Source organism: Osmerus mordax, chromosome 15, assembly GCF_038355195.1.
Source record: "Osmerus mordax isolate fOsmMor3 chromosome 15, fOsmMor3.pri, whole genome shotgun sequence".
Lineage (NCBI taxonomy): Eukaryota > Metazoa > Chordata > Actinopteri > Osmeriformes > Osmeridae > Osmerus > Osmerus mordax.
In genome coordinates, this window is record NC_090064.1 from 2298001 (window position 1) to 2324911 (window position 26911).

At 39.2% G+C, this 26911-nt stretch overlaps 1 protein-coding gene across 1 annotated transcript in view; it reads right to left on the reverse strand.

Annotated features, from left to right (window-relative positions):
* Positions 1-26446, reverse strand: part of hhatlb (hedgehog acyltransferase like, b) — a 128350-nt gene extending 101904 nt beyond the window's left edge. Inside the window, exons 1-4 of the mRNA XM_067251825.1 lie at positions 26300-26446; positions 25539-25655; positions 23986-24053; positions 23734-23847 (exon numbers count right to left, since the gene is read on the reverse strand). Of these exons, the coding sequence (XP_067107926.1) occupies positions 23734-23847; positions 23986-24053; positions 25539-25644 (288 nt within the window). The 5' untranslated portion in view covers positions 25645-25655; positions 26300-26446. The remainder of the gene's footprint in view (positions 1-23733; positions 23848-23985; positions 24054-25538; positions 25656-26299) is intronic.
* Between the last annotated feature and the right edge of the window lie 465 nt (positions 26447-26911).

Genomic DNA, 26911 nt, shown 5'->3' on the forward strand with positions numbered 1-26911 from the left:
ATAAAAATTACCGCATTAAAACTAAGCATCATGACACTTTGTATGATTTGAAATCATTCGTTATCACGCTAGCATTTCATTATCACGCCACACAAATACACCACACTGAACTGTAAGTAAAGTTAAAGGAGACATGACATGCTGTTTTTGGATGCTTTTATATAGGCCTTAGTGGTCCCCTAGTACTGTATCAGAAGTCTCTTTCCCCGAAATTCAGCCTTGATGCTGAATTACAGCCACTACTAGCAGTCCCACAAGGAGCTTTCCTCAGAACGCGCTGTTTTGGTGTCTGGAGCTTTAAATGCTAATGAGGAACGGAGGGGCGGCACCATGCGCTAATGTTTACAATGGATGTATTGCAATGGCTGTAGCCCTGTTGCTGTAAGATGCCTCAAATTTTCCCATTCTCATCTGATAACCCTGGTTTGCAGACGTACACACTCACTCATTTCAATGAGGGGAAAGGCGGATATCGCGCGCGCCATAACACCTACAGTAGAACGGTTATCCAAATAACAAAGAAGTGTACAACACTCACGTTACAGCATGTGTATTCACACACATACTTGATGCTATCTACCTTTCCATTAGCGACAGTAACTCAGTTGTTAGCTGCAGAGCTAATGTTACAGCCACATTCTAAGGGTAGCAAGCTAGGTAACCATATACAGTAAAGCTACAAAATGATATAGCGTTAGTTAACTTACTTTAATTTCTTATTATGTTATGCCAAGCCCCCACCCCTCGCCCCTCGGCTTGAAGCAACGGCCCTGGTGGATGTAGGTGGTATTGCATTTCGTGTTTGACTTCCGACTCTTCAGGTCGTTTTTATTCTATTAACTCCAGTCAACATTTACAAAACTATCTCCCCCAATAATTTTTGTTCGATTCTCGAACCTGGCTCATACTACTAGCTTTTTCATAGAATAATTTTTCCTGATTTTTGCTAAGTTTGAAACCAATCCGAAATGGGTAAACTAGCACCCCATTTATTTGATTACGTCAATAAAAGTTGCCTGCAAATGTGCTCACGGATACTAACAGGGCACAAGCACAAAAGTTCACATTGGCCGATAGCCGATTTACCTGGAGCTGAAAGAAATGGCTTGAGTTGCCTGCCTTGTTGTAGCAAGTTTAGCAAATGGTTGTCACACATACATGAAATGTTGTTAATATAGTTTATTCCCGTTATTTCAAAAAAGATTTGATTTTTCGTAAAAACGTTCATGACATGATGGCAAATATTATATTATGTTAAGCGTGAGCATATTGTTGACATGTCTATCTGGAGCAAAGACGAAGATTAATAGTACTTTAACTGATAACCACAATAGGAAATGATATATATATTTAAATAATATTAGTCTTGCCTTCAGAAGCTTTTGTTAAACACACTCATTATTCTTTTATTGATCGTGTCAAAGCCAGACTGCTTTTGTGGAACAATGAAGGTCCTCAGTGACTCTATGTTTCACCCCCATTTATATCTGATGGAAACGTCTTGTATAGTTCTGTTAATATGCCCCTTAAGGCACGTTCAATAAAATAGATTAGATTTTAGACACACTTCTCAATTTATTACATTATTACCAAGTCTTGTTAGATCACGTTATATCCATTAATAGGCGTTTGGGTTAGGGTTAACCCTACAAAACCAATTGGTTTTGGGTTAGGGTTCAACCTACAAAACCAATTGGTTTTGTAGGTTGAACATATAAGACACACGCCACATTTCTACACTGATGTTAAATTGAAGGCAGTGTGATTTTCGTGGCATTTCGTTTGAATATAAAGTTGACATTAATCTATGGTAAGTCTGCATTATGAAATATTTCTGTTACAAAAATAACTAGAGAGGGTACAATTTCTGGGGAAATTGTAGGGTGTGCTTGCTTGCGTCGGTTGCACAGGGGTCCGTTTTTGAATGACATTTTTACAACTGATATTTCTGTATATTGTATATAAAAATGCATACTTATTATTTATAAAGATTACATAGATTGAAAAGCTTTTTTTTTGCTGCTCATTTACAACTGAAAATACCAGTGAAGTGTAGAATGAAATAGATGTCTTCTCATTTCCCCTGCAAGAGGCAGCCTCATCGTTGAATCAAAACGAATACATTTGGCAGACCGGTGTAAAAATTGACCTAATCTCTATGACTTAAATGTCATTTTAAGTTTTTCCCTTTTCATGATATTTTCAGGCATTTAGCCTACTCATTGCATTCATTCATTAACAAAGAACCCCCTTTGAAGATTATTCTACGACGTTACCCGGCAGTAGAAGATGGAATCGCGATTCAAACAGTACAATCTGCTAACTGAAAATATGCCCCCCAAAACGTAAATAAGCTTGACATTTATTTAGTGGAAAATCGCTTTTCATAAAAAGCTCACTGGTAGCGATCATTGTCAGTAACAACGCAAAATGCGATATAGCCCTGTGTGGAGAAGCTGCCCCTGTAAATTCTACTACAGTACACTAGACTACTGCTGTGTTCGTCTTGGTAGCGATTGCGTTGGTTGAATTCGATTGAACGTTCCGTTGTACGGTTTAGGCCGAAATTAATTATTTTCATGAACAGATTGACAAAGTTTAGGCTGTGGCAATGAAGTTCAGGTTAGTAGTCAGATAGTTTCACCTATTGAAAGACTTTTGATTTAAGTAAGGGGAGTGCCGAACATGTTCTGTCGCCGTTTGACTTCCTAAACAGCTGTGTAGATGTTTTTGTAGTGTGTCTCGCGTAAGCGACAGCGTTGCAGTGAGCAACACTGGTTTGAAACCACAGGTAATGATAATTTCACCAACAAATCGTTTACTTGTAATGTAATGTCATAATAAATCCTACAACGAAAATGTATTTGTGAGGAATGTTTATTTTAACGATTGAAAACAGATGCATAGACCACTGTAGTAGCTATGTGTTGCCCGGGCAACAGAGGCTAATGTCATGCTAATGCTTCAGTGAAATAGTAGACTTCCTTAATAATATCAGCTAATATTGTACATTACATTTCACAATTGTGTTTCACATCACAAAATAGTTCACCCTGGCCTCTTTGCTTGTGGCATTTCTGCAGCTGCCTTGCAGTAAAGCTATAGTTAGCCTAGCTATCCCCCAAGTTAACAGATGCAAAACGAATGTTCTGCTACAGGTAGTCACGCGTGTTTTCGTGACGTTAGTGACGTAGTGACGTTAGTAACGTCAGTGACTGTGGCTAGCAAATTAGCCACCGTTAGCTTCACTTTTCGCCACAAAAACTTAACTTGAGCCTAAACTGTGCAACGGAACGTAAATAAAAATACAAGCAACTCAATCGCTACCAAGACGAAACTTTTGACACCTAGGTTGTCTATGTAGGCCAAATATTGACAAAGATTTAGGAGGGCAAAAATAAATAATAACTAGAAAAGGCTGTTCCTGCGAAACAGCAGTGAGAATGCTGAAAACCTGAATGGGGATAGCTGACCATGCTAAAAAAGCTGAAAAGTTAAAATTTTGTAGAACGTTATGAGCTGAAGCTTCAAAGCAACCGAAAGGTATTTTTGAAAGGGGCTGGAGCAGCATTCCAACAGTGATTTGAAAGGATTTACCATTACTTTTAAAGGGAGAATAATTTGCACAAAAACCTTAATATTTAAAAAAGTATAAAAGGGAGAAATGAGAAAATACCCACAAGCTGAAAGCTGAAATGAATTTCAAAAATGTGTGAGTCACACAAAAGAGGCAGTGTGGAAGCTGAACTGCATCATCTTAACAAAGCTAAGAGCTAAAATAGCCTACAATGTGGGAGAAGCTGAAAGCTGAACTGTTAAACAGTAGAAGTAGGCTAGCTAGTCGTAACAAGAATATTATCGTTTTAACAGATGAAATTATAGTTGGGATAGTATTAGCAGTAGCAGATGTAGCCTATGCGTTTACTCGGCTTTCTTAGTAGGATTCAATGTGTTGATGGAATGAAACATACAGCAGTAGAGCCGATACAGGAAGACACGGCGACACTTTGTTGCAGAAGGATGATGGTGCAAGTTTTGTCCGTGGAGCATACAACGATTAATAAAAAAGAATCATGTAGACGCGTTTATTTAGTAATCGCATAACTAATTACACATGTAAACGGAGTAATTGTATTATTGGCATAAACCGACAATTGCTAGTAATCGGGTTTCTCATGGTCAAGTAAACGTTAGTGATGGGCATTCCGGCTCTTTTTCGTGAGCCGGCTCGTATGGCTCAGCTCACCAAAAAGAGCCGGCTCTTTTGGCTCCCGAACGGCTCTTTAAAAAATACATGTTTTAACTATGAATTTGACTATGATGGGTGTGAAAACAATTTGAATTAAATTATGAAATGAAATCATACTCGACTGTAACCACATATCTTTAAAAATGCATTGATTTGTCATGGCTCTCCTCCGAGTTTTGACTACTCTCTGTGTGAGTTGGCTCGGCCCTCCATCATGCAGGATTGACAGGAACAGAATGTGAGGATGATCGTGTGCGCCTTTAAGCCTACAATTATTTTTTTGTTGTTTTTTGAATTAGTCAATTATTTTAAATACAATTAAAATTAGTTATTTCATAATCATTTAGTTTTTATAGGCTGTATTAATCTATTAAAAATAGAGTCGGCTCTTCAGATATGCGAGCCAGCTCCCAGCGTTCACCTTCAAGAGCCGGCTCTTAGAGCCGGATCGTTCACGAACGACCCATCACTAGTAAACGTACCAATCACCTGTGTGAGAGACTGAGTGGTGCGTGTCTGTCGTTACGGTGATGGTGCAGCTATGATTGCTAACGCGCTGAGGGCAGAGAATAAGAGAAATGTAGCTAGAATCCACACCTCAAACAAGATAACCTAGACGCAAAACTGTACGTCCAATCCAAAATATAAGGATATTTTCTGAGACCCAAGACTCTGCCGAAACCAGAGATATTCTTTATATGTCTGTGCAGTCAGAAATACGACTCTACCTGCAGTTTCAAAAACGTGTTCCTTCTGCTTTCCTGGTGCGTGTTTGTTTGGTTGCCACGGCGATGGAGCAGCTGTGATCGCTAACGAGCTGGGCAGAGAGAATAACTAACTTAGCTAGAATCCACCCCTCAAACAAGTTAACCTAGACGCAAAACTGTACGTCCAATACAAAAAATAATGATATTTTCCGAGACCCAAGACTGCCGAAACCAGAGATGTCCTTTATATGTCTGTGCGGTCAGAAATACAACTCTTGGCAGTTTCGAAAACGTGTACCCAACTCTGCTTTCCTGGTGCGTGTTTGTTTGGTTGCCACGGCGATGGAGCAGCTGTGATCGCTAACGAGCTAGGCAGAGAGAAAAACGAACATTTACCTAGCATCCACACCTCAAACAAGTTGACCTAGACGCAAAACTACACGTCCAATCAATAAAATGAGGATATTTTCCGAGACCCAAGACTCTGCCGAAACTAGAGATGTCTTTTATATGTATGTGCGGTCAGAAATATGTCTCTACCGGCAGTTTCGAAATCGTCTTCCTTCCTGCTTTCTCTGACGGATTTTACCCACCTCTCCATTGAAGTTAGTGAGAGAATTTGAAAGGCTGCTCTCGCTTCAAGGCCCATAGCTGAAAATCTGTAAATGTGAGCTCTTTAGTAGTTACATTGGCTGAAAGAGGACAATTTTTCCTACATTTTAAGGTATAACTTGTTTCTGTACGTTAAACTATATGAACGTTAGAGGAATTTGTTTGACAATTTAGTTGAATATCAGAAAGAGCAGCCAGCAGTGTGCCACTCTGCTTGCTGCTCATTCATAAAAATCAAGAAGGAGCAAACATTTTAATGTATTTCAAACTGTCATAATTCAAAATTGGCTGAATATTTGAAAAAGCTGAATCATTTGGGAATAGCTGAATGTCTTGTGAACATTTTAAAGGTTGAATGGTGTCTGTAGCTGAAAGTATGCTGAAGTAGTTACGTTTGAAAGAGGAGGAAGCTTTTTAATGATTTGAAAGTATTTACCATTACTTTTAATGGGAGAACAATTTGCACAAAAACCTTAATGTCTTAAAGAGTATAAAAGTGAGAAATACCAAAAGTCATAGCCAACATCTCCTGAAGGAGCTGAACGTTTTGATACAATAATTGTAGGAATCGGTGAAAGTATGCAGAACTAGTTAAAGGCCAAAAAACGGCGGAAGAACTAAGAAGTTGAAAAACAATAGTGAGAATGCTTAACAGCATTCTCACAATAATAACTAGAAACGGCTGTTCCTGCGAAACAGCAGTGAGAATGCTGAAAACCTGAATGGGGATAACTGACCATGCTAAAAAAGCGGAACATTGTGAAACTTTAGTAGAAAGTTATAAGCTGAAGCTTCAAAGCAACCGAAAGGTATTTTTGAAAGGGGCTGGAGCAGCATTCCAACAATGATTTGAAAGGATTTACCATTACTTTTAAAGGGAGAATAATTTGCACAAAAACCTTCATATTTAAAAAAGTATAAAAGTGATAAATGAGAAAATACCCGCAAGCTGAAAGCTGAACTGTTAAACAGAAGAAGTAGGCTAGCTAGTCGTAACAAGAATATTATCGTTTTAACAGCTGAAATTATAGTTGGGATAGTAATAGCAGTAGCAGATGTAGCCTACCATTGAGTGTGTTTACTCGGCTTTCTTAGTAGGATTCAATGTGTTGATGGAATGAAACATACAGCAGTAGAGCCGATACAGGAAGACACGGCGACACTTTGTTGCAGAAGGATGATGGTGCAAGTTTTGGCCGTGGAGCACACAACGATTAATAAAAAAGAATCATGTAGACGTGTTCATTGAGTAATCGCATAACTAATTACACATGTAAACGGAGTAATCGTATTATTGGTATAAACCGACAATTGCTAGTAATCGGGTTTCTCATGGTCAAGTAAACGTACCAATCACCTGTGTGAGAGACTGAGTGGTGCGTGTCTGTCGTTACGGTGATGGTGCAGCTATGATTGCTAACGCTCTGAGGGCAGAGAATAAGAGAAATGTAGCTAGAATCCACACCTCAAACAAGATAACCTAGACGCAAAACTGTACGTCCAATCCAAAATAAGGATATTTTCCGAGACCCAAGACTCTGCCGAAACCAGAGATATTCTTTATATGTCTGTGCAGTCAGAAATACGACTCTACCTGCAGTTTCAAAAACGTGTTCCTTTTGCTTTCCTGGTGCGTGTTTGTTTGGTTGCCACGGCGATGGAGCAGCTGTGATCGCTGACGAGCTAGGCAGAGAGAAAAACGAACATTTACCTAGCATCCACACCTCAAACGAGTTGACCTAGACACAAAACTACACGTCCAATCAATAAAATGAGGATATTTTCCGAGACCCAAGACTCTGCCGAAACTAGAGATGTCCTTTATATGTATGTGCGGTCAGAAATATGTCTCTACCGGCAGTTTCGAAATCGTCTTCCTTCCTGCTTTCTCTGACGGATTTTACCCACCTCTCCATTGAAGTTAGTGAGAGAATTTGAAAGGCTGCTCTCGCTTCAAGGCCCATAGCTGAAAATCTGTAAATGTGAGCTCTTTAGTAGTTACATTGGCTGAAAGAGGACAATTCTTCCTACATTTTAAGGTATAACTTGTTTCTGTACGTTAAACTATATGAACGTTAGAGGAATTTGTTTGACAATTTAGTTGAATATCAGAAAAAGAGCAGCCAGCAGTGTGCCACTCTGCTTGCTGCTCATTCATAAAAGTCAAGAAGGAGCAAACATTTTAATGTATTTCAAACTGTCATAATTCAAAATTGGCTGAATATTTGAAAAAGCTGAATCATTTGGGAATAGCTGAATGTCTTGTGAACATTTTAAAGGTTGAATGGTGTCTCTAGCTGAAAGTATGCTGAAGTAGTTACGTTTGAAAGAGGAGGAAGCTTTTTAATGACTTGAAAGGATTTACCATTACTTTTAATGGGAGAATAATTTGCACAAAAACTTTAATGTCTTAAAAAGTATAAAAGTGAGAAATACCAAAAGTCATAGCCAACATCTCCTGAAGGAGCTGAATGTTTTGATACAAAAATTGTAGGAATCGGTGAAAGTATGCAGAACTAGTTAAAGGCCAAAAAACGGTGGAAGAACTAAGAAGTTGATATAATAATAATAATAATAATAATAAAGAGAAACAGGAAAACAATAGTGAGAATGCTTAACAGCATTCTCACAATAATAATAATAAAGAGAAACAGGAAAACAATAGTGAGAATGCTTAACAGCATTCTCACAATAATAAAGAGAAACAGGAAAACAATAGTGAGAATGCTTAACAGCATTCTCACAATAATAAATATATATGTGAGAGAACAAAGGTTGTGCTCTCGCCGAAGGCTTGAGCACACCCAATAATATATATGTGAGAGAACAAAGTACTATTAAAGTACAACTATTAAGCTTTCTTTGCCTGGCGAGAACAACAACGGAGCTAAGTTTTCATGTTAACAGTTTATTTAATCCGATACAATGCGTTGGAAATCATACTCAAATCACGAAGAAAAAAAACAACATATGTGATGAGTTCCATCTAGAATAGCCCTATAGCCTATTTCTAAAAAACAAGTGAAAGGAATACTATACAGTGACAGCATACATTTCCGTAAAGTTTGCATCATGTCTCTGATTCTTATCGGACTTGTACCCCATTCTGCCACTGCAATGCCTTAGCTCACACGCTCGCAACCATATAAATCTATGCTCATGACTGGTTGTCGCAAAGTATGACGTGTACAGCTAGTTGCAAGCGTGCACGAGGTCTCGGAGCTTGGGAAAAAAAGAGCCACTGTTTAAAGCTAGACCGGAAAAGTCGGAAGTGGAAAGATGGCGCGGTCCAGTTTCGTACTCTCGCTTGCCACTGAGCACTTTTCATAGAAATGAATGGGGACGCCATCTTGGAAGACAAAAGTTGCTTCCTCTAGTTATATTAACTCTATGGGTTATGCGCAACATTCTTCCGGGTTCTACAAAACAGATGTAACTACTTCCGGCCGTCCGCTACTGAGGTAAACACAGCGTAGTAATGGCCACCTTTGGTGTTTACAGGAGCTACCCTTAATTACAATTTCCGATGTACACCGTATTGCCAAACGGACGTCCAGAGCCCTGAGTACTCTGTTAGACAAGGTATTTAAGTTTTACGCCTCCTCATTTATTCATAATTATAAAGGTATGTAATATATGTAGCTTTTGCTAATGGCATCGGATATAGCGATAGTGTTAGCCTAGCTAACTATCAGTAGTTAGTTTAGACTTGTATGCTATCAGTAGACGATTAAAACAGTCAAACGAAGACTGCATTTTAGCGATGGGGTTATAGTACCAACAGTATAATTACTACGATGTCCTGTGTGTTTATGCTGGTCAACCGTTATGTAATCCATCTGACTGTAGGTCTAATGTGTCGACTGTAGGTCTAATGTAGACTGCTGTTCTGGCAGGTGTTTCAGATTTCTAAAATATTGTTAGAATTATGATAAAAGTACTGAATGGATGAATGCTGTATCTTCTTGTCCACCAGTTTCAAACAAAGACAGGTTGACCGGTACTATCAGTGTCAGAGCAGCTTGTCACAGGTCCATGCAGAAGAATAAAAAACCACACAGCTTGAGAGTAGGCTAATGTTTAGGGATGGGTTTGGGTATTCTGTTCAATTTTGCAGTCTATTCCAGTTCAATGACTGCAGCATAGCATGCGTTCATCATGCATACATTACAACTGCTTTCATTTGACCATGAGCATGTTCTCGACTATGTAAACATTCTTCTGAGACACTTGATAAATGGCTATAGTCTACCTGTTAGTGGAGAAGGTAATTGGGGCAAAGTTGATTGACAGTAAATCTTTCTATTGCAACATATTTGGTATGGTATACCTCACCTCATATTGTAATAGACTTGTAGGAAACCCCTTGTCAACAAACCTACCCCAGCAACTTTACTTGGCCAATTCTTAATTCAGCGGTATCTGAATAGTAGCAAAATTCACTTCAAAAACACTTCAAAGGATACATCAGTATCAATGTTTGTCTAATTGTCTCTTTGTGTATTTTACACAGATAGTGCTACGTGATTCAGAACCTGTCGTCATGACCTCCAGTCAGTGTTCGTGCAAAGCTGGCACAGCAGTGTGTAATGACACTGCTGCACTGCTCTTTCAGACAGCTCATTACTCAGAGCTCAATATCCAGGTTGTCCCCCCTGTTCATGCCTGCACAGAAACTGAACAACTATAGCACAAGCCCAGAACTACAGTAAGGGTTGAGGCAAATGTACTGTATATGTATGTAAGAGTTAGGCTATGTATGCAGCAATAAAAATTGTAAATTACTAAAAGAAAGTATTGTGATCTAAGGTCAGAAGCATTTTGAGGTGCAGCGTAATATAGTGGAGACTCAGTTTATTTTCCAGCGGTAAATGGGACTCAGGGCTCGACAATAACGATGGCCCGGGGCCAGTAAAAAGTAACGTCGGGACCGTTAAACTAGCAACTCACTGGCCCGATCGGGCCACTGCAAATTATTGATTGAAAAAAAAAATTGCATTGTAAAAGTTAACATCCTTCATATGTTTTGCACTCTGCTAAATGCATAAATAACTTTGCAGCTCGTGGGGCGCACAGTTGGCAAATCAAGAGTTGAGGAGTGACGAGTGGTTGTCAAATTGTAATTCTCTAATCTCGATAAATTTTTTAACAACTGGCGCGAGACTGGCACGAGACAATAAAGTGAAGATGGCAGCAAAGTAGAGCTACGAGCTCAAACGGAAGCAACTTTTTTATGGAACGAAGATGCACTGTGTCGTTTGTCGTATGTTCCCGTCTAAAGCAGACAAAAGTGGATATTTTTACATTTTACAGAGGCACCGACAATTTTCGAAAACAATACCTGACCAGCCATGCTAGCAGTAGCAGACAGCACCTGGTTTGCATGACAGCTAAGTGGATGGTTGACAATCCATCTTCCAGGCCGTTGACTATGCTGGTCAGGAATTTAAATGTAGATGCCCATCGTGTTATTGCACGATTTATAACAACGGCATATCACGTAATTAAGACGGGCCAGCCGTTCGCCTCGTTCCCCCAGGCTATTGAACTGCAGCAGAAGAATGGTGTCGACTTGGGTACTTAGTATCATACTGATGAAATGCTATGGAAGCTTTTATATATTAGCATTGAGGGACCAGAGGTTTCAGTTGTGCAGAGAGATGGCTGTCAGCAGGGAAGAGAGCACGTCACGTTTGAGGTTAAAAGTCAATTGTTTTGCTGACTATTACCTTTTTATTTTTTATCACTAGAAATGTGATTCAATTTTTGTTCTTTTTATATCCAGGATGTGTTTAATAAATGGTTAAACATGTTAACAGAATAACACAACTTATAAGTCTTTGGTTTTGTTGTAACAATGATAAATTACAACTTTTGGAGGGGGGGCCAGTAAAAATTGTCTTGGGGCCAGTAAGTTTCAAACCCACTGGCCCGGTGGGGCCAGTGCCAAAAAATGTTAATGTTGAGCCCTGGGACTGCACCCGACTACATCAAGTCTCTCCTCCAGCCTTACACCCCCACCCGCCAACTATGGTCTTCTTCTGACAACCGTCTGGTGGTCCCACCGCTCAAGAGTGCCCGGTCCCAACACAAGCTCTTCTCCTGTCTGGCCCCCCAATGGTGGAATCAATTCCCCACCTCCATCAGAGACACTGACTGTCTCCCCACGTTCAAGAAAAGGCTCAAGACGCAATTGTTCCGGTACTTAGGAATGATTGGCTGGACCTGATGTTAGTTTCCTCCAGGATCACAATGACTCTTATTGAGAGACTTGTTGCTCTTGTTGGTTAGTTGTAACTGACTTAAAGTTATTGTACTCGCTGTGAATTATATTATTGTTGCTTGCTTTTTATACAGGTACACTCTTGCACTTCTGAAGTTCATGTTGTTTAATTGTAACTTGTCTAAACATGCTGTTATGGTTCTTCCCTTTGGGACTTATTTGGTTTTTCACAATGTATGCTTCATGTTTTGGCTATCCGCAATGTTTGGGGCTATCTCGTTGTTATGATCAGTGACCTATGCACTTTTGTAAAGCTCTCTCTTGGAAGTCGCTTTGGATAAAAGCGTCTGCTAAATGCATAAATGTAACTATCCCTCCAACGTCAACAGCTTTTACCAAATGATGGAGCGGAAAGGGGGAAGTGAACATATGGACCAAAAGACTGGGGGTGGCATGTTTTGGATGGGTGATTTATGCCAATAATGACCATCAGGTCATTGGCAGAAGGATGATTGGATGAAGATTGGGCTGATGTATTTATCATATGAATGGTGTTTCTGCCTATTCAAATTACAGCATATTCAATAAGTGTGGAGCTCATGTGCATATTCAAATTAATTTCAAAAGAAACTTGTAATACAAAAAAAGTTTCTTTTCATGTATACTTTTACTATGTTAAGTTTTATTGTGGTAGGAGTAAAGGAAAAAATTAAGCCTATTTGGCTATTAGCTCATTTGCATATTAACATTCATTTTTAAAGAACAATTACACTGCACTAAACTGTAAGTGTAAATGTAAAGTGAAAATAACAAAACCAGTCAGTATGATGACTGGAGCGAATATCATTCACGTCTTACTAAAACAGCGGAAAGGGAATGAGGAAACTGTTTCCTCTACAAAAAAATACAATGCGGGTCACGTGAAAAAAGGATCCAAAGACTCGTAGAAAGACCGAGTCGGGAAATGAACAAATCGTTTGTTTCCTCCAGTACAGAGCCTATGCAGGTCACGTGAAAAAAGGATCCAAAGACTCGTAGAAAGACTGAGTCGGGAAATTAACGAATCGTTTGTTTCCTCTAGCTACCACTACAGAGCCTATGCAGGTCACGTGAAAAAAGGATCCAAAGACTCGTAGAAAGACCGAGTCGGGAAATGAATGAATCGTTAGTTTCCTCTAGCTACAACTACAGAGCCTATGCAGGTCACGTGAAAAATGATCCAAAGACTCGTAGAAAGACCGAGTCGGGAAATGAACGAATCGTTCCCTCTAGCGTTTCCTCTAGCTACCACTACAGAGCCTATGCAGGTCACATGAAAAATGATCCAAATACTCGTACCCGAAGACCGAGTCGGGAAATGAACGAATCATTTATGTTTACTTGGACAAGCCTATGCAACAGTCCCGATGCGCGGCCACGAGAAAATTAACAAATCACTCTTTGAGAGGACTCGTTACTCCCGAGTCCTTGTAAGGATTCATTCAAAATGAACGAATCGTTCATGAACGACACATCACTAGTATGTTGGCTATCACCGGTCTCGAAGTCGGCAACTGTAGGCCAAGTGGCTGTCTAGCCGGCGAAATAATAAAAGGACGACGTCAGTGTGGCCATTTCAGCTAGAGCTAGCTACTGTAGAGCTAGTGTTGTGCTGTATTGGCACAGACCTGAACAACCAAACCCATTTTGTCACTGACTGGTCATCAAAACGAGTCTAGTGGTAGTGGTTTGATTTAATATTGAATAATTACATAAATTATAATATCTGGGTTTGGGTATTGTGTACCGTGTTGAATGGGTCTTGGTCTGGACACATCTTGGTTAGTTGCAACTTCAAATTGCCAATAATAACAAAGCGTTAAGAAACTTGACTTCAATTTGAAGCAGTACTGTAAATCCAAAGGTATGGGTAATGTCTTGAATGGTCTGGCTTCACTTCAGGTCTCGTCTCACTAAATGGTAATACCGGCATGGCATAATGATGAGGCTAGATAGTTATAGCTAGGTGCCTTATCGAGCTAGCTATCCACATAATAGCAGAGCAATGTAGCGGTGGCAGTGATTGTCTTCTTTGTTAAGCAGCTTGCACACTGTCCCAACAAACTCCAACAAATCCCAACATTCTAAAGTTGGCAGTTGTTGGTGATTGTCTTTAGAATGTCCAGAAAATCAATGCCAGCTCCATACTGCTCAGACAGTAACAGACCTTTTTCAGCGCGCTAATTACTTTTTCTGTGTGTTGTAGTATCATTTTAAGATCAACGTCATTCTGCGTTATTTATTGTGTGATAATAATATTTAACTCACAAAATAAAATTATAACTATTGAAATTATAATTATTGAAATTAACAGATTGTTTTAGACACAGAGGAATATTTCTGTCATACCCTATGACCCGATTTTCACATTGCACGCATAAACGTTGACGTTACCGGACGGTTGAAGGAGAAAGCGAGCTAGTGCATGATAGTTTCAAGTTAACATCAACAATGCATCGGTTTTTGCTAACTAAATGTCAACGGTTGGAAGAACGATTAAGAAACGAGAGTGACGTAGAAGAAGAAGAAATGGCAGGGGTATTCCATCAACGTCGCTAACGCAAGTCGCGCTAACACGAATAAGTCTCACTTGGGTAAACGTCAACTTAGACTTAAGCCTCAAGCCGTTCCACTAACGTTCCGTTCCACTAATAGGAAACGCTAATTCAAGCTCGACCTCAATAAGCTTAGACTGTGCAGCCCAGATCAGGCGATCGTCGAAAAGAGGAGTTATGTCGCAAAAAGTATAGCGTAAAGCAGCAGAGGTGTGTTGTTTCAGCAGCGTAAATTGAATTTTTGAGTTTTTTTGTTCCCTAAAAGGGCAATGTTGCCGCAATTAACATGGCAAGGGAGACAACTTGTCAAACCATCACGACCGTTAAAATGCGTAAATTGTAGACCTACCAAATCTACTTAACATATATATATATATATATATGCATTTAGGCCTACTGATAATTAGCGTAATTTGATGAGCTGTCTGAAACCGTTCTGGCAGGCTAGCCTATGGTCGATATTCTCAACAGGAGATTGAGAATAATAGCCCAAAAAAGAACGTGGCAGCAATTGAAAATTGTAGGATAAAATTCAAAACACTGAAGAAGGCCATGGTTAATTGCACTTGATGTGGGCTAATAATGTTTTTGTCTTCACATCTTGAACAAAATAAAAAAATACTTCAAAATAACTTTGCCACACACATTTATTAACTGATAGGCTAAATGCTGAGCTTTAAGATAAAAGGGAAAGATAACCATGACTTAAATGGGGATTCACTGAAATGACTAGTATTGCTATATTACGAGTATTTCCAATGAACATAGTCTGCCTCCACAGATCCAGAGGGGGCTTGGACAGTGACAGACTGTGGCTGTGCCAAGTGTTGTCACAGCCTCACTTTGGGAAAGCATGCCCTACTGGGAACATTAGGGGAGACTGTTGGGCACAGAATCTAATTGTCTTCTTTGGAAAGGGCAACATTTGGGACACTGTCATGTAGGGGCAGCATAAAGGGCACTTCATAACAGCACCTTTTTCCATTGGAAGTAAGGGCATGGGAACAGTCCAATTTAGGCCATTGTAAGGGCACCTTATAGGGTACTGCATCACATTTTCTATACTATAAAGGAACTCTTTTTACATTTATAGAGGGCACACTGTCATTTATTGCATGGGGCATCCTGTGCACTCAAGCATATTTCACAATGTGAATGGCAGACAGTAGGGCACTTGGTCTAATTTTTGCCACTCTGGGCATTTTAGAAACGCTTTCAACCATGGGGGCACCAGGCAGTCACCCCGAGTCTTCCAATGGGCCTGGATATACCCATGGGGACAGTATATTGCACCTATAATATTGGGGAAGCCAGAGGAGAGGTAATATACAGGCTTGTCAACATATAGACTACTTTAAACAATGAAAATACTTTATACAATTGAATACAAAGTCCTCCTTGATTCTTTGTGTTTCAAGATTACCTGAAAAACTGATGATAGTATTCAGGTACTGCTTTGAAGCAAGGTATACCCTTCATATTTCCTGGCATAGTTGCCCGTTCAAGAATGTCCCACATGCAAAGACATAGACAGATGCAGACAGACTGAACAGTGTCAAGGCTTGGCTACAGTGGGTTTGCTTCCTTGTGTGTGATTCCAGCAGACTACATAGTTTAGGCCTACCTACATAGACTGCAGTCTACTACCCTCCTTTCTACTATTATAGTCTACTCTCCTTTCTATTACTTTTTACAAAGGATGGTAGGCTGCTCTTATGTGTTCATTGCCATCCTTAAGAGTTGCTAAAGTGTTATTTCATATATATATATATATATTTATGTATTTTTTTTTTTAAGAATGACAATTACATTTATCTAGATAAACTATGCTGGGCCTGCTGAACCTATACTTCTTCCACAGATACTGGTCAGGGAACCATTACTTCTGTCTCTGAAGACCCTTGGGGCTGGTGGGATAAACGTTCTTTGTATAATCTGAGCACCTTCATCCACCACAGGGTTGTCAAAGAACGGATACGCCATAATTGATTGTAACTTGTCTAGACGCTCTGCTTAGTTTCTAAGTCCTTATTTTATGTCAATTAACCAATGGCTTTTGAAAACAAAAGTGACATTATTTCTTAACTTGTTTATTTAAATTAATATATTTTTTGGAGATTAAGTAAACATGTAGCTAAATCATTAATGTCTGCACTTCAAAAGGTCTGAATTTACGTTTCCGAACACGGACTAAAGTGGTTTGCGCGCAGGAATTTACTCGACGGAACTGTCTTTTGAGATTCTGTTTCCGCCTGTTTGAAATTATTTGCAACATATTTTAGTTTAGCTTGACTTTTAGCCTGACACGGATCAGGCTAGTTCCGAAGTATAAGTTACCTTGGTTACGTAGCTAGGACTAAAATAAGCCACCTTAATGGAACGGAACTCTCGCTAAAGTAAGTGAGACTTGGCGAGATAAGTCTAGCTTTTCTTTAATCGATGTTGATGGAACACCCACCTGGTGTGGATTTTTAAGGAGAGGAACGTTGTGGTCAAGGAGGTCAACCCTCCACCACGACTGAGGGTGCATGGTGCTATAGCAGCATCAGTGACATTAGCATGGACGCTCAGGATGGTCCGAGAAGACCAAAACTCCAGAAATATCCACCTTGCATGTTTGGAGTCCAACAAAGGAGTTTTTTTAAAAGCTAGTTGGAACAGTTTGCATGGTAACAGTTAGCTGTGTAACATTAATGAATGCTGTCTGATTTGTTGCGTGCATTGATTGCAGTGTCGCTGAAGACTAGTTTTGGTTGATTAGCAACGAAGAGGCCCTTTTTTGCAGAAGATTTTAACTTTTTGCCTTTTTATTTTTTTTGAGCCGCCTTAACCCTTGTGTTATCTTCGGGTCATTCTGACCCATCAGTCATTGTGACCCACCGTCGTATTGCGACAACTTTACCGCATACAAAAACAAAGTGAAGCCTTATCTTTTAACCGTTGGTCTTTCTCAGACCCCCCACATTGCAAAGGTTAAAAGAAAATTATTTGTATTTGTTTTTGTATTGGGTAAAATTGGGTAAACACAACGATGGTTCGTTGTGAACCTTTGGGTCATGTGACCCGAAGGCAGCACAAGGGTTTAAAAAAATCAGAGACTCTTTAGCCTAGGACAAGCAGTCTGTCTGTGTGCTAGGTATACATAAGGTTCAATGTGATTATTGTGAACTGAAATAATATATACCTTTTTAACGCATTTCTGACTGTTTTAGTTAATTGGGTGTGTCACGCCTTCGGCGATCACAACCATTGTTCTCTCACATATATATTATTATTGTGAGAATGCTGTTAAGCATTCTCACAGCTATTGTTTTCCTGTTTCTCTTTATTGTTGGAATGCTACTTCAGCATTCCAAGTATTATTCTTTGAATCTTTATTCAACTTATTGTTGGAATGCTTCCGCATTGCAAGTATTGTTCTTTGAATCTTTATTCAACTTCTTAATATTTATCTTCTATTTCTTCCATGGCACCTTTCAGCGCCTTCAAATCTTCAGCTATCAAAAAATTCGGCAGTTTCAGGCCATGGGTGCTGAGACTTTTCAGCTTTGTAACTCTTATGCTTGAATTAATATAAATCAATATTCATAATATTTGTAACGTGTTTCCAATGGAGTTTTCTTTCAAATCCTCTCAAACTTCTTTAAACTTCTTCAACTTCCAAATCCTTATTCTTCCTCAATCTTTCAGCTAGAGCCACCATTTAAACTTTAAAATGTTGACAAAACCCTAAACTATTTTTTAATAATTCAGCTTTTTGATATCTATTCAACCTTTTTCAATATCACTGATTATGTTTCATGACTTTTTCAAGCCGTTTCTGAGATTTACATGGGTGTGTAAGTGAAACCCTAGCGTGCAGACTGAAACGCTTAGAGTGGAGGCCTGAGCTTCGGATGTCGTTGAACAAATATTTCTAGTTTGCCAGCATTGCCACAATTTTCGCTCTTCATGCTTCATTTTTGGATCAATAGATAGCGAATTTTGTGCTGGTCGTAGACAGTTGTCTTTTGAATCCAACAGACGTACACATTTGTTCAGAGCCCCACGAAAGCGAGACAAAGTCCAACTCTCGCCCCATAGAGACCAATGCAAATCTGTTGACAAAATCGTCAGAGAAAGCAAAAAGAACAAGATTTTGAAACCGCTGGTAGAGTCGTATTTCTGACCGCACAGAAATATAAAGGACATCTCTGGTTTCGGCAGAGTCTTGGGTCTCGGAAAATATCCTTATTTTTTGGATTGGACGTATAGTTTTGCGTCTAGGTTAACTTATTTGAGGTGTGGATTCTAGCTACATTTCTGTTATTCTCTGCCCTCAGCGCGTTAGCAATCATAGCTGCACCATCACCGTGGCAACGACAGACACGCACCACTCAGTCTCTCACCCAGGTGATTTGTATTAGCTGATTAGTGGAGTCACAAGACAGAGCTATTCAGTCAACTCGTCTCATTAAAAGACTAAGAGCACTATAATTTCAGCTACTAAAACGAATATACTACTTCTACTACTTCTACAGTTTAACAGTTCAGCTTTCAGCTTCTCCCGCATTGTAGGCTATTTAAGCTCTTAGCTTTGTTAGATGATGCAGTTCAGCTTCCACACTGCCTCTTGAAATTCTACTATTTGGGTGTGCTTTACCTTCGGCAAGGGCACAACCTTTGTTCTCTCACATATATATTATTATTATTATTTTATTTTTTTGCCCCCCTAAAACTCAGTCAATATTTGGCCTACATAGACAACGTAGGTGTCAAAAGTTTCGTCTTGGTAGCGATTGAGTTGCTTCTATTGGAATTTACGTTCCGTTGCATGGTTTATGCTCAAGTTAAGTTTTTGTGGCGAAAAGTGAAGCTAACGGTGGCTAATTTGCTAGCCACAGTCACTGACGTTACTTACGTCACGAAAACACGCGTGACTACCTTTGGCAGAACATTTGTTTCGCATCTGTTAACTTGGGGGATAGCTAGGCTAACTATAGCTTTACTGCAAGGCAGCTGCAGAAACGCCACAAGCAAAGAGGCCAGGGTGATAACTATTTACTCATTTTACTTTGTGATATGACACACAATTGTGATGTGTAATGTACAGTATAAGCTGATATTATTAAGGAAGTACATCTACTTTCGGAAACAGTAGTCTACTATTTCACTGAAGTATTAGCATCATGACATTAGCCTGTGTTGCCCGGGCAACACATACTACAGTGGTCTATGATGTAGCGTTATCTGTTTTCAATCGTTAAAATAAACATTCCTCACATATACATTTTCGTTGTAGGATTTATTCTGACATTAGTAAACGATTTGTTGGTGAAATGACCATTTCCTGTGGTTTCAAACCAGTGTAGCTCACTGCAACGCTGTAGCTTACGCGAGACACACTACAAAAACATCTACACTACACAGCTGTTTAGGAAGTCAAACGGCGACAGAACATGTTCGGCACTCCCCTTACTTAAATCAAAAGTCTATCTAACTACTAACCTGAACTTCATTGCCACAGCCTAAACGTTGTCAATCTATTCATGAAAATAATTAATTTCAGCTTAAACCGTACAACGGAACGTTAAATCCAATTCAACCAACGCAATCGCTACCAAGACGAACAGTAGTCTAGTACTTTACCGTAGTAGTACAATTTACCGGGGCAGCTTCTCCACACTGGGCTATATCGCATTTTGCGTTGTTACTGACAATGATTGCTACCAGTGAGCTTTTTATGAATGAGCGATTTTCCACTAAATAAATGTCAAGCTTATTTACGTTTTGGGGGGCATATTTTCAGTTAGCAGATGGTACTGTTTGAATCGCGATTCCATCTTCTACTGCCGGGTAACGTCGTAGAATAATCTCCAAAGGGGGTTCTTTATTAATGAATGAATGCAATGAGTAGGCTAAATGCCTGAAAATATCATGAGAAGGGAAAAACTTAAGATGATGTTTAAGTCATAGAGATTAGGTACATTTTTACACCGGTCTGCCAAATTTATTCGTTTTGATTCAACGTTGAGGCTGCCTCTTGCAGGGGAAATGAGAAGACATCTATTTCATTCTACACTTCACTCGTATTTTCAGTTGTAAATGAGCAGCAAAAAAAAAAATGCTTTTAAATCTATTTAATCTTTATAAATAATAAGTATGCATTTTCATATAAAATATACAGAAATCAGTTGTAAAAATGTCATTCAAAAACGGACCCCTGTGCAACCGACGCAAGCAAGCACACCCTACAATTTCCCCAGAAATTGTACCCTCTCTAGTTCTTCGATTGCTTCACAACGTTCAAACTTATTCTCCCTCATTGTATTTAAGCACTTAGCTTTGTTAGATGATGCAGTTCAGCTTCCACACTGCCTCTTTTGTGTGACTCACACATTTTTTAAATGTATTTCAGCTTTCAGCTTGCGGGTATTTTCTCATTTCTCACTTTTATACTTTTTAAAATATTAAGGTTTTTGTGCAAATTATTCTCCTTTTAAAAGTAATGGTAAATCCTTTCAAATCATTGTTGGAATGCTGCTCCAGCCCCTTTCAAAAATACCTTTCGGTTGCTTTGAAGCTTCAGCTTATAACTTTCTACTAAATTTTCACTATTTTCAGCTTTTTTAGCATGGTCAGCTATCCCCATTCAGGTTTTCAGCATTCTCACTGCTGTTTCGCAGGAACAGCCTTTTCTAGTTATTATTTATTTTTGCCCCCCTAAGCCTCAGTCAATATTTGGACTACATAGACAACCTAGATGTCAAAAGTTTCGTCTTGGTAGCGATTGAGTTGCTTGTATTTTTATTTACACTCCGTTGCACAGTTTAGGAGGTTACAACGTTTTGTGGCAAAAAGTGTCTTCTGTCAACGAAGGGTACCAGTGCTATCCTACGTCACTACATCAGCACACGTTAACAACGACACATGGATACAACGTGATAGAGACGTTCTAGCACGCAAATTGGAGCTTGGATTATGAGTGAAAAAAAAACAACCCCCAAAATGACCAACCATTGGGTTTTGTTGAGTAAGCAATTTCGAGTTGAACTGCCATCTCAGATTTTTTTATTTAGGTTGTGAACGTCTTTGTAATTTGAGCGAGTGCGGGTCGCCCTTGAGACTGCCTAGGCGGCAGCCATGCAAGCGTCATAGTAGTTTAGTATTTTCGTAATTTTATACAGGGCTCTCAAGTGTCACGCATTGAGCGTGACAGTCACTCATTTCGGTATTTTGTCACGCCCTCCCGCCACACATTGTATTTCTCACGCAGAAAAAATATTTATAATATATAAAAAAAGAAAAAAAAGAAATAGTCTATACAATAGCCAAAAGTAAAATAGCACCATTGTATCTGGGTAAGATTTAATGCAACAACCAATGGGAAAAAAGCATATCCTGTAATTGTTTGTGATTCTGCTACAACGTCTTCTGAAAGTTTTGTTCACCTACAAACCAAACCACTGGAGCTCGAGCATCACTTTGAGCACAGTCATGATCTCCTGTTTTACTGTTACAACATATTCACAAGTTGTTTGACACAAACAATGACAACTTGACTGCTGTTAGAAAAATGTTTACCAGATAATTAGCATCAGTTTTTCATGAGTGTCTTAACCAACAGTTTTACAGCCTGTTCACTGACAACACCTGCTCAGAACAAGTCGTTCATAGATGTAGCCAGTGTGTATCGGTGAAACTCACTCCTCAGGTATGTAACAGGCCACCCGCATCAACGGATTGCTAGCTTTTCGTTGGCGTAGTTGGTAGTGGTGGCGCTTGGGATGTCAGAGGTGGCAAGTTCGAACCCAGTGCGGGACGAACATAGGCCCGATACCTCTGACGGAGCTTGCAATACTTCGTCGGTTATATATAATTGGCCTAGTATTATTTTTGTCATCACACAATGACTGACATATTGTCACATTATAAACATCTCTTTCCAAATAGGCGTAATAATTTTATTAGCACTAAATACATTTAAGTGTTTTGCATAGTCGATGTTATAGGTCACTTTTAAAATAATGTCAGATTTTATCATTATATCCTGGCCATGGATGCATTAATCATTGCTGCCTTTCAAATATGTCAGGTAAAAAGCAATTAATTAATTAATTAATTTTGAACCCCTGAAGGGGGGGGAGAATGTCACTCTTGCCTGTCTTCAAAACTTGAGAGCCCTGATTTTATAGTTCGGTCAATTCTACACCAAAAAACAGAAGGAGGGCAATGTTATGACGATATGACTATTGTGAAGACAGCCAGATGGTGAGATTTTAATGTAGTTTGCTGTAAAAACTTTGATTGGTTTGCTACGTGAGAGCCCCGTCAGCCTCCGTTGACGATTGCGTCAGCTGTTGTCGATCTCTGATGAGTATTTTCTTAATTTCGTACCAGGGTCAATTCTACATCAAAAATCAGAAGGAGGGCAGTGTTTTAAAGATATGGTGATTGCGAAGATAGCCAGCGGGTCAGCATATTTTTGTGATTTGTGTAAAACTTGGAATTTGAGTGACACCGCGGCTGGTTTTGACGTTAGCCTCAGTCAGACTCGGCTGGCATTGTGTAGTACTGTCTTCAATGCCACAGCTAAACTTTACGTCAAAAGATACATTCTCATTTCCGGCGCTTTCAAACAATCAGTGAAATGTGGAGCAACAGCAGCTAGCTTGCCTCTAGCAAACTTATTTTGAATTAGCGATTTCCCCCTACATTAATGTCAAACTTACTTACGTTTTGGGGGGCATATTTTCAGTTTGCAGACGGTACTGTTTGAATCGCGATTCCATACTGCCAGTGACAACGTTGTTACAGTAGCTTGTTTCAAAGGGGGTTCGCAGCTGTTTCAAAGGGTGTTCTTAATGAAATATGCAATATGAGTAGGCTAAATGCTTGAAAATATCACTAGAAGGGAAAAACTTAGAGGACGGACTCACCTGCAACCGACGCAAGCAAGCACACCCTACAATTTCCCCAGAAATTGTACCCTCTCTAGTTTAAATAATTATGGCATCTTTTGCCTTTGACGTAACATTGATTTGCTCATGTAAAGACAGCTAAGAGGTATGTAATAATGTAAATATAAATTATCTATTTCAGATTTGGTACAGTACCTCATCATGAAAAATGTATGTGTTTTGTAAATACTTTCTGCCAAGTTGTTTAAATAGCCTTTTGACCTAATTTGACTTGAAACATGCTGTTATTGTAGAAACTATGACCAGTAAAGCCAATCACAAGACATACACTAACTTAAATGTAAAGATTTTTAAAGATGATTTTACTAACTTTTAAACATTTTCACAGTTATTCTTAACATAATGTACAAACCTCTTTGAAAGAGGCCTGATCCCAGAGTAGACTTACCTGTGGAGCCAGCATGGAGCATATCTTGGCAAAGATCACATGACCAGACAGGGCAAAGAGGATGTGCTCTCGAAATGTAGAAAACCACATGACCCACTCAAAATCAGCTGTTTCCTGCAGAGCAAACATAATAAAATAAATGTATTTGCAGAAGACATCATCAGTCTGAGGTAGTATAGTATGCAATGGTTCAAATTCAGTGGGAGTGACAAACCAATTTTAATCAACAACGGACACGGTCAACATTCTCACCATTTTTTTCCCAAAGTAGTACCATCCTGGCTTCACACTGGTTTTGAAGGTCTTTCTATTTGCATTTGCTGAATTAAGAGTGAAGAATCAGCTAAATCAGTTACAAGTTCAACAATTGTACAATATGTTACAATTAAACAGTTAAGACAATTAAACTACAGACATATACTGCAAGATTTCACATTATTTCCAACCAAACCCCTTTTTTCTTCCTGTTGTCCTTGAGCGCAAGCTTAGCTGGCCTTTTGTTACCGGTGACAGAACCCAAGGTGATAAATAAGGTCTCACACCTATTTTCTTCCTCTCTTTCTGTGGTATAAATACAGACACCTGTTCTGCCATGCATGGTCTGGGAAGTTCACATTCTGGGTCTGTGCCCAGTGGAATGTCTTGCACGCCACCCTTACCCAAAGACAATACTGTATTCCTCTCTCCAGTGGGCCTCCTTTACTGGACATGTGTAAATGTATCAAAGATTATGATGTATGCTGTGCATATGTAACTACCGTACCAGCACAAAATGTAATTGGCCCTATCTTAGTACCGCAGATGCAACAGGGTACAAGAGAGAGCAAGTAACAGAGCAGGAAAGAGTAACAAAGTCGCCATTGAAGATGCGGACATAGTGCTTAGCTCTCATTACTTTCTTACTGGTCCTAGGTATTTAGGGTAGGCAGATAAGAAACTATTGAGAGAAGCAGTCTGATCAACGTTCTAATATTTATACTTGCATTGGGGAATAAACTAAACATGAATTTGACAAGATGAATTGTCAGATGTAAATATCTTTGTGTTAATGCCATTGACTTGATGTGAATTACCATGAAGATTAATCACAGCCTTTTTGGTAAACACTAATAATATAACAAATATCTCTAAAAAGTGAAGAAGCTAACATCCTAACAAACTATGATGTATTATTACAAATTAAAGGCCATATTAAGTATAACCTATTTCGGAAAGAAGGTTTTACCACTCCACTTGGGAATTATGCATCAAATCTTCAACAATGACTGCTGCTAGAATTCTCTTCATGTTGACAATTCAAAGTACAACGATTCATTATTTATAATTATAAAATACATCTCATGATTGTTCCTCGGGTGCATTGGATGGACAGCCATTGGCTGGACAGATCTATGGGAGATGGAAGGCTTGTCCATGCTTCTTTCCATCTCCAAGCGCATATTTTGCATCTGATTTATGCTTCCTGTACGATTATGAGGGCAGGGGGCAAACACATGTGCAAAACACACTGTGACTAGCTACTCGCACACCTTAGGGTAACAAAGACAGGAATTAGAAAAATTACAGATTAGTGTCAAGGCCAGAGCATTTTAGACAGATCTGAATGCGATTGGTACATTTACTACGTGTGACCGTGGTAAGGTAAGAAAGTCACATATTGTAAATGTGTTCATGTTCAGAAACAAAGAAAGAAAGAAATCCATTTTAGGATTTATAGACAGTCTATGTGACACTAAATTAAAACTACCACTGTGTGTGTGTGTGTGTCTTGGGGTAGGTGGGAGTGGGGGTGGAGGTAGACTCACAGTTGGACACCTCAAAGATCCAGCTGGCAGCCCAGAACATGGCAAGATACAGCACCGTGTTGTAGAAGTAGAGTTCATACTTAGGGAGGGCTGCCTTGATTCCCATGATGTACACACCTACAGCTCAGGAGGGACAACAGAAAGGTTTAATTGTGAACTTTCAAATACATTTTGATGGATTATTGAAATAATCAATAGTTTTCTTTTCTGATTGTGTTGAAATACTTCGACTTCACATTTGCTCAGACTGCATTACACCACTAAAATGTTTAAAATCTAATAATTTGTTCTAAGTGAAACGGAACACTTTCTCTGACTATCTGTAAAGACATCAGTTTATTTGCAACCACTCACAGTGTAAGTGGCTTGTCTAATGTTACTGTTTCAATGTCAAATGCAATACAATTTAAGTAGTGGCTAAAAATAGACTAGTACTACATGCAGCTAGGATTTAGGTTTGTGCCTCAATTGTCAGCTCACATATAATTTGAATTGTAAAACACACATTCAGATGATCGGTTCCTCTCTATAATTGTTTAAGTTGAATAAGAGATGGTGATTTTTTTTAACTTTCTTTTATTGCATTTCATATCTACAGTGAACTTTTATGTACACCTCTGCTTTATGTGAATTTAAATCAACAATGTACTGCTTTGTAATAAAGACAATATATTCTCAAAATAATTTTGCAAGCTATGAGCTGTCTAAATGTCATGTTGTCTACACTTCAAATAGTTTGGCACACCTGTTATGGTACTGACCTTGAGTGCAGCAATGCAGTGGTAAACGGGAAAACAAGTTTAAAAATTAAATTAAAAACACAGCCAAAACTGTTCCTCTTTTTGTATTAGAAAATAAACATTGCCAAGTAACTAGGCTGAAGCGCTTGCTCTATATCTACAAAGTTGATCGTGTGGGAGGTACAGCGGGACCCTACTCCTGTAGTGGGAGTTGTTAGAGGTGATCATGGGAAGTATTTATATTTTGAAGTTGTCAGAGAGGGGCGGAGTTATATAACAAGAGCGTGTCAATCAAACAACTAGATAGAGACAAGACAGGCTACATGTTTGTTACCCATAAGCCTGTATAGCCTGTAACTACTGTATAGGCCTGAGCCTACAGTTATTTAGGACAACAGTTACAGTAGTATGAGTTGAGTGCAGCCCCATGTCCTACCACCTCTCGTTGTCTTAAGATGTTCAAACAAATGATTCACACTAGTGATGTGTTGTTCGTTTTGAACAAATCTTTAGTATGATTCGGGAGTAACCAGTAGTCTCAGAGTGATTCGTTCATTTTCTCGTGGCAATGCAACGGGACTGTTTCATTATCACGGCAAACAATTACACTGCTCTGAACTGGAAGCAGTGTTG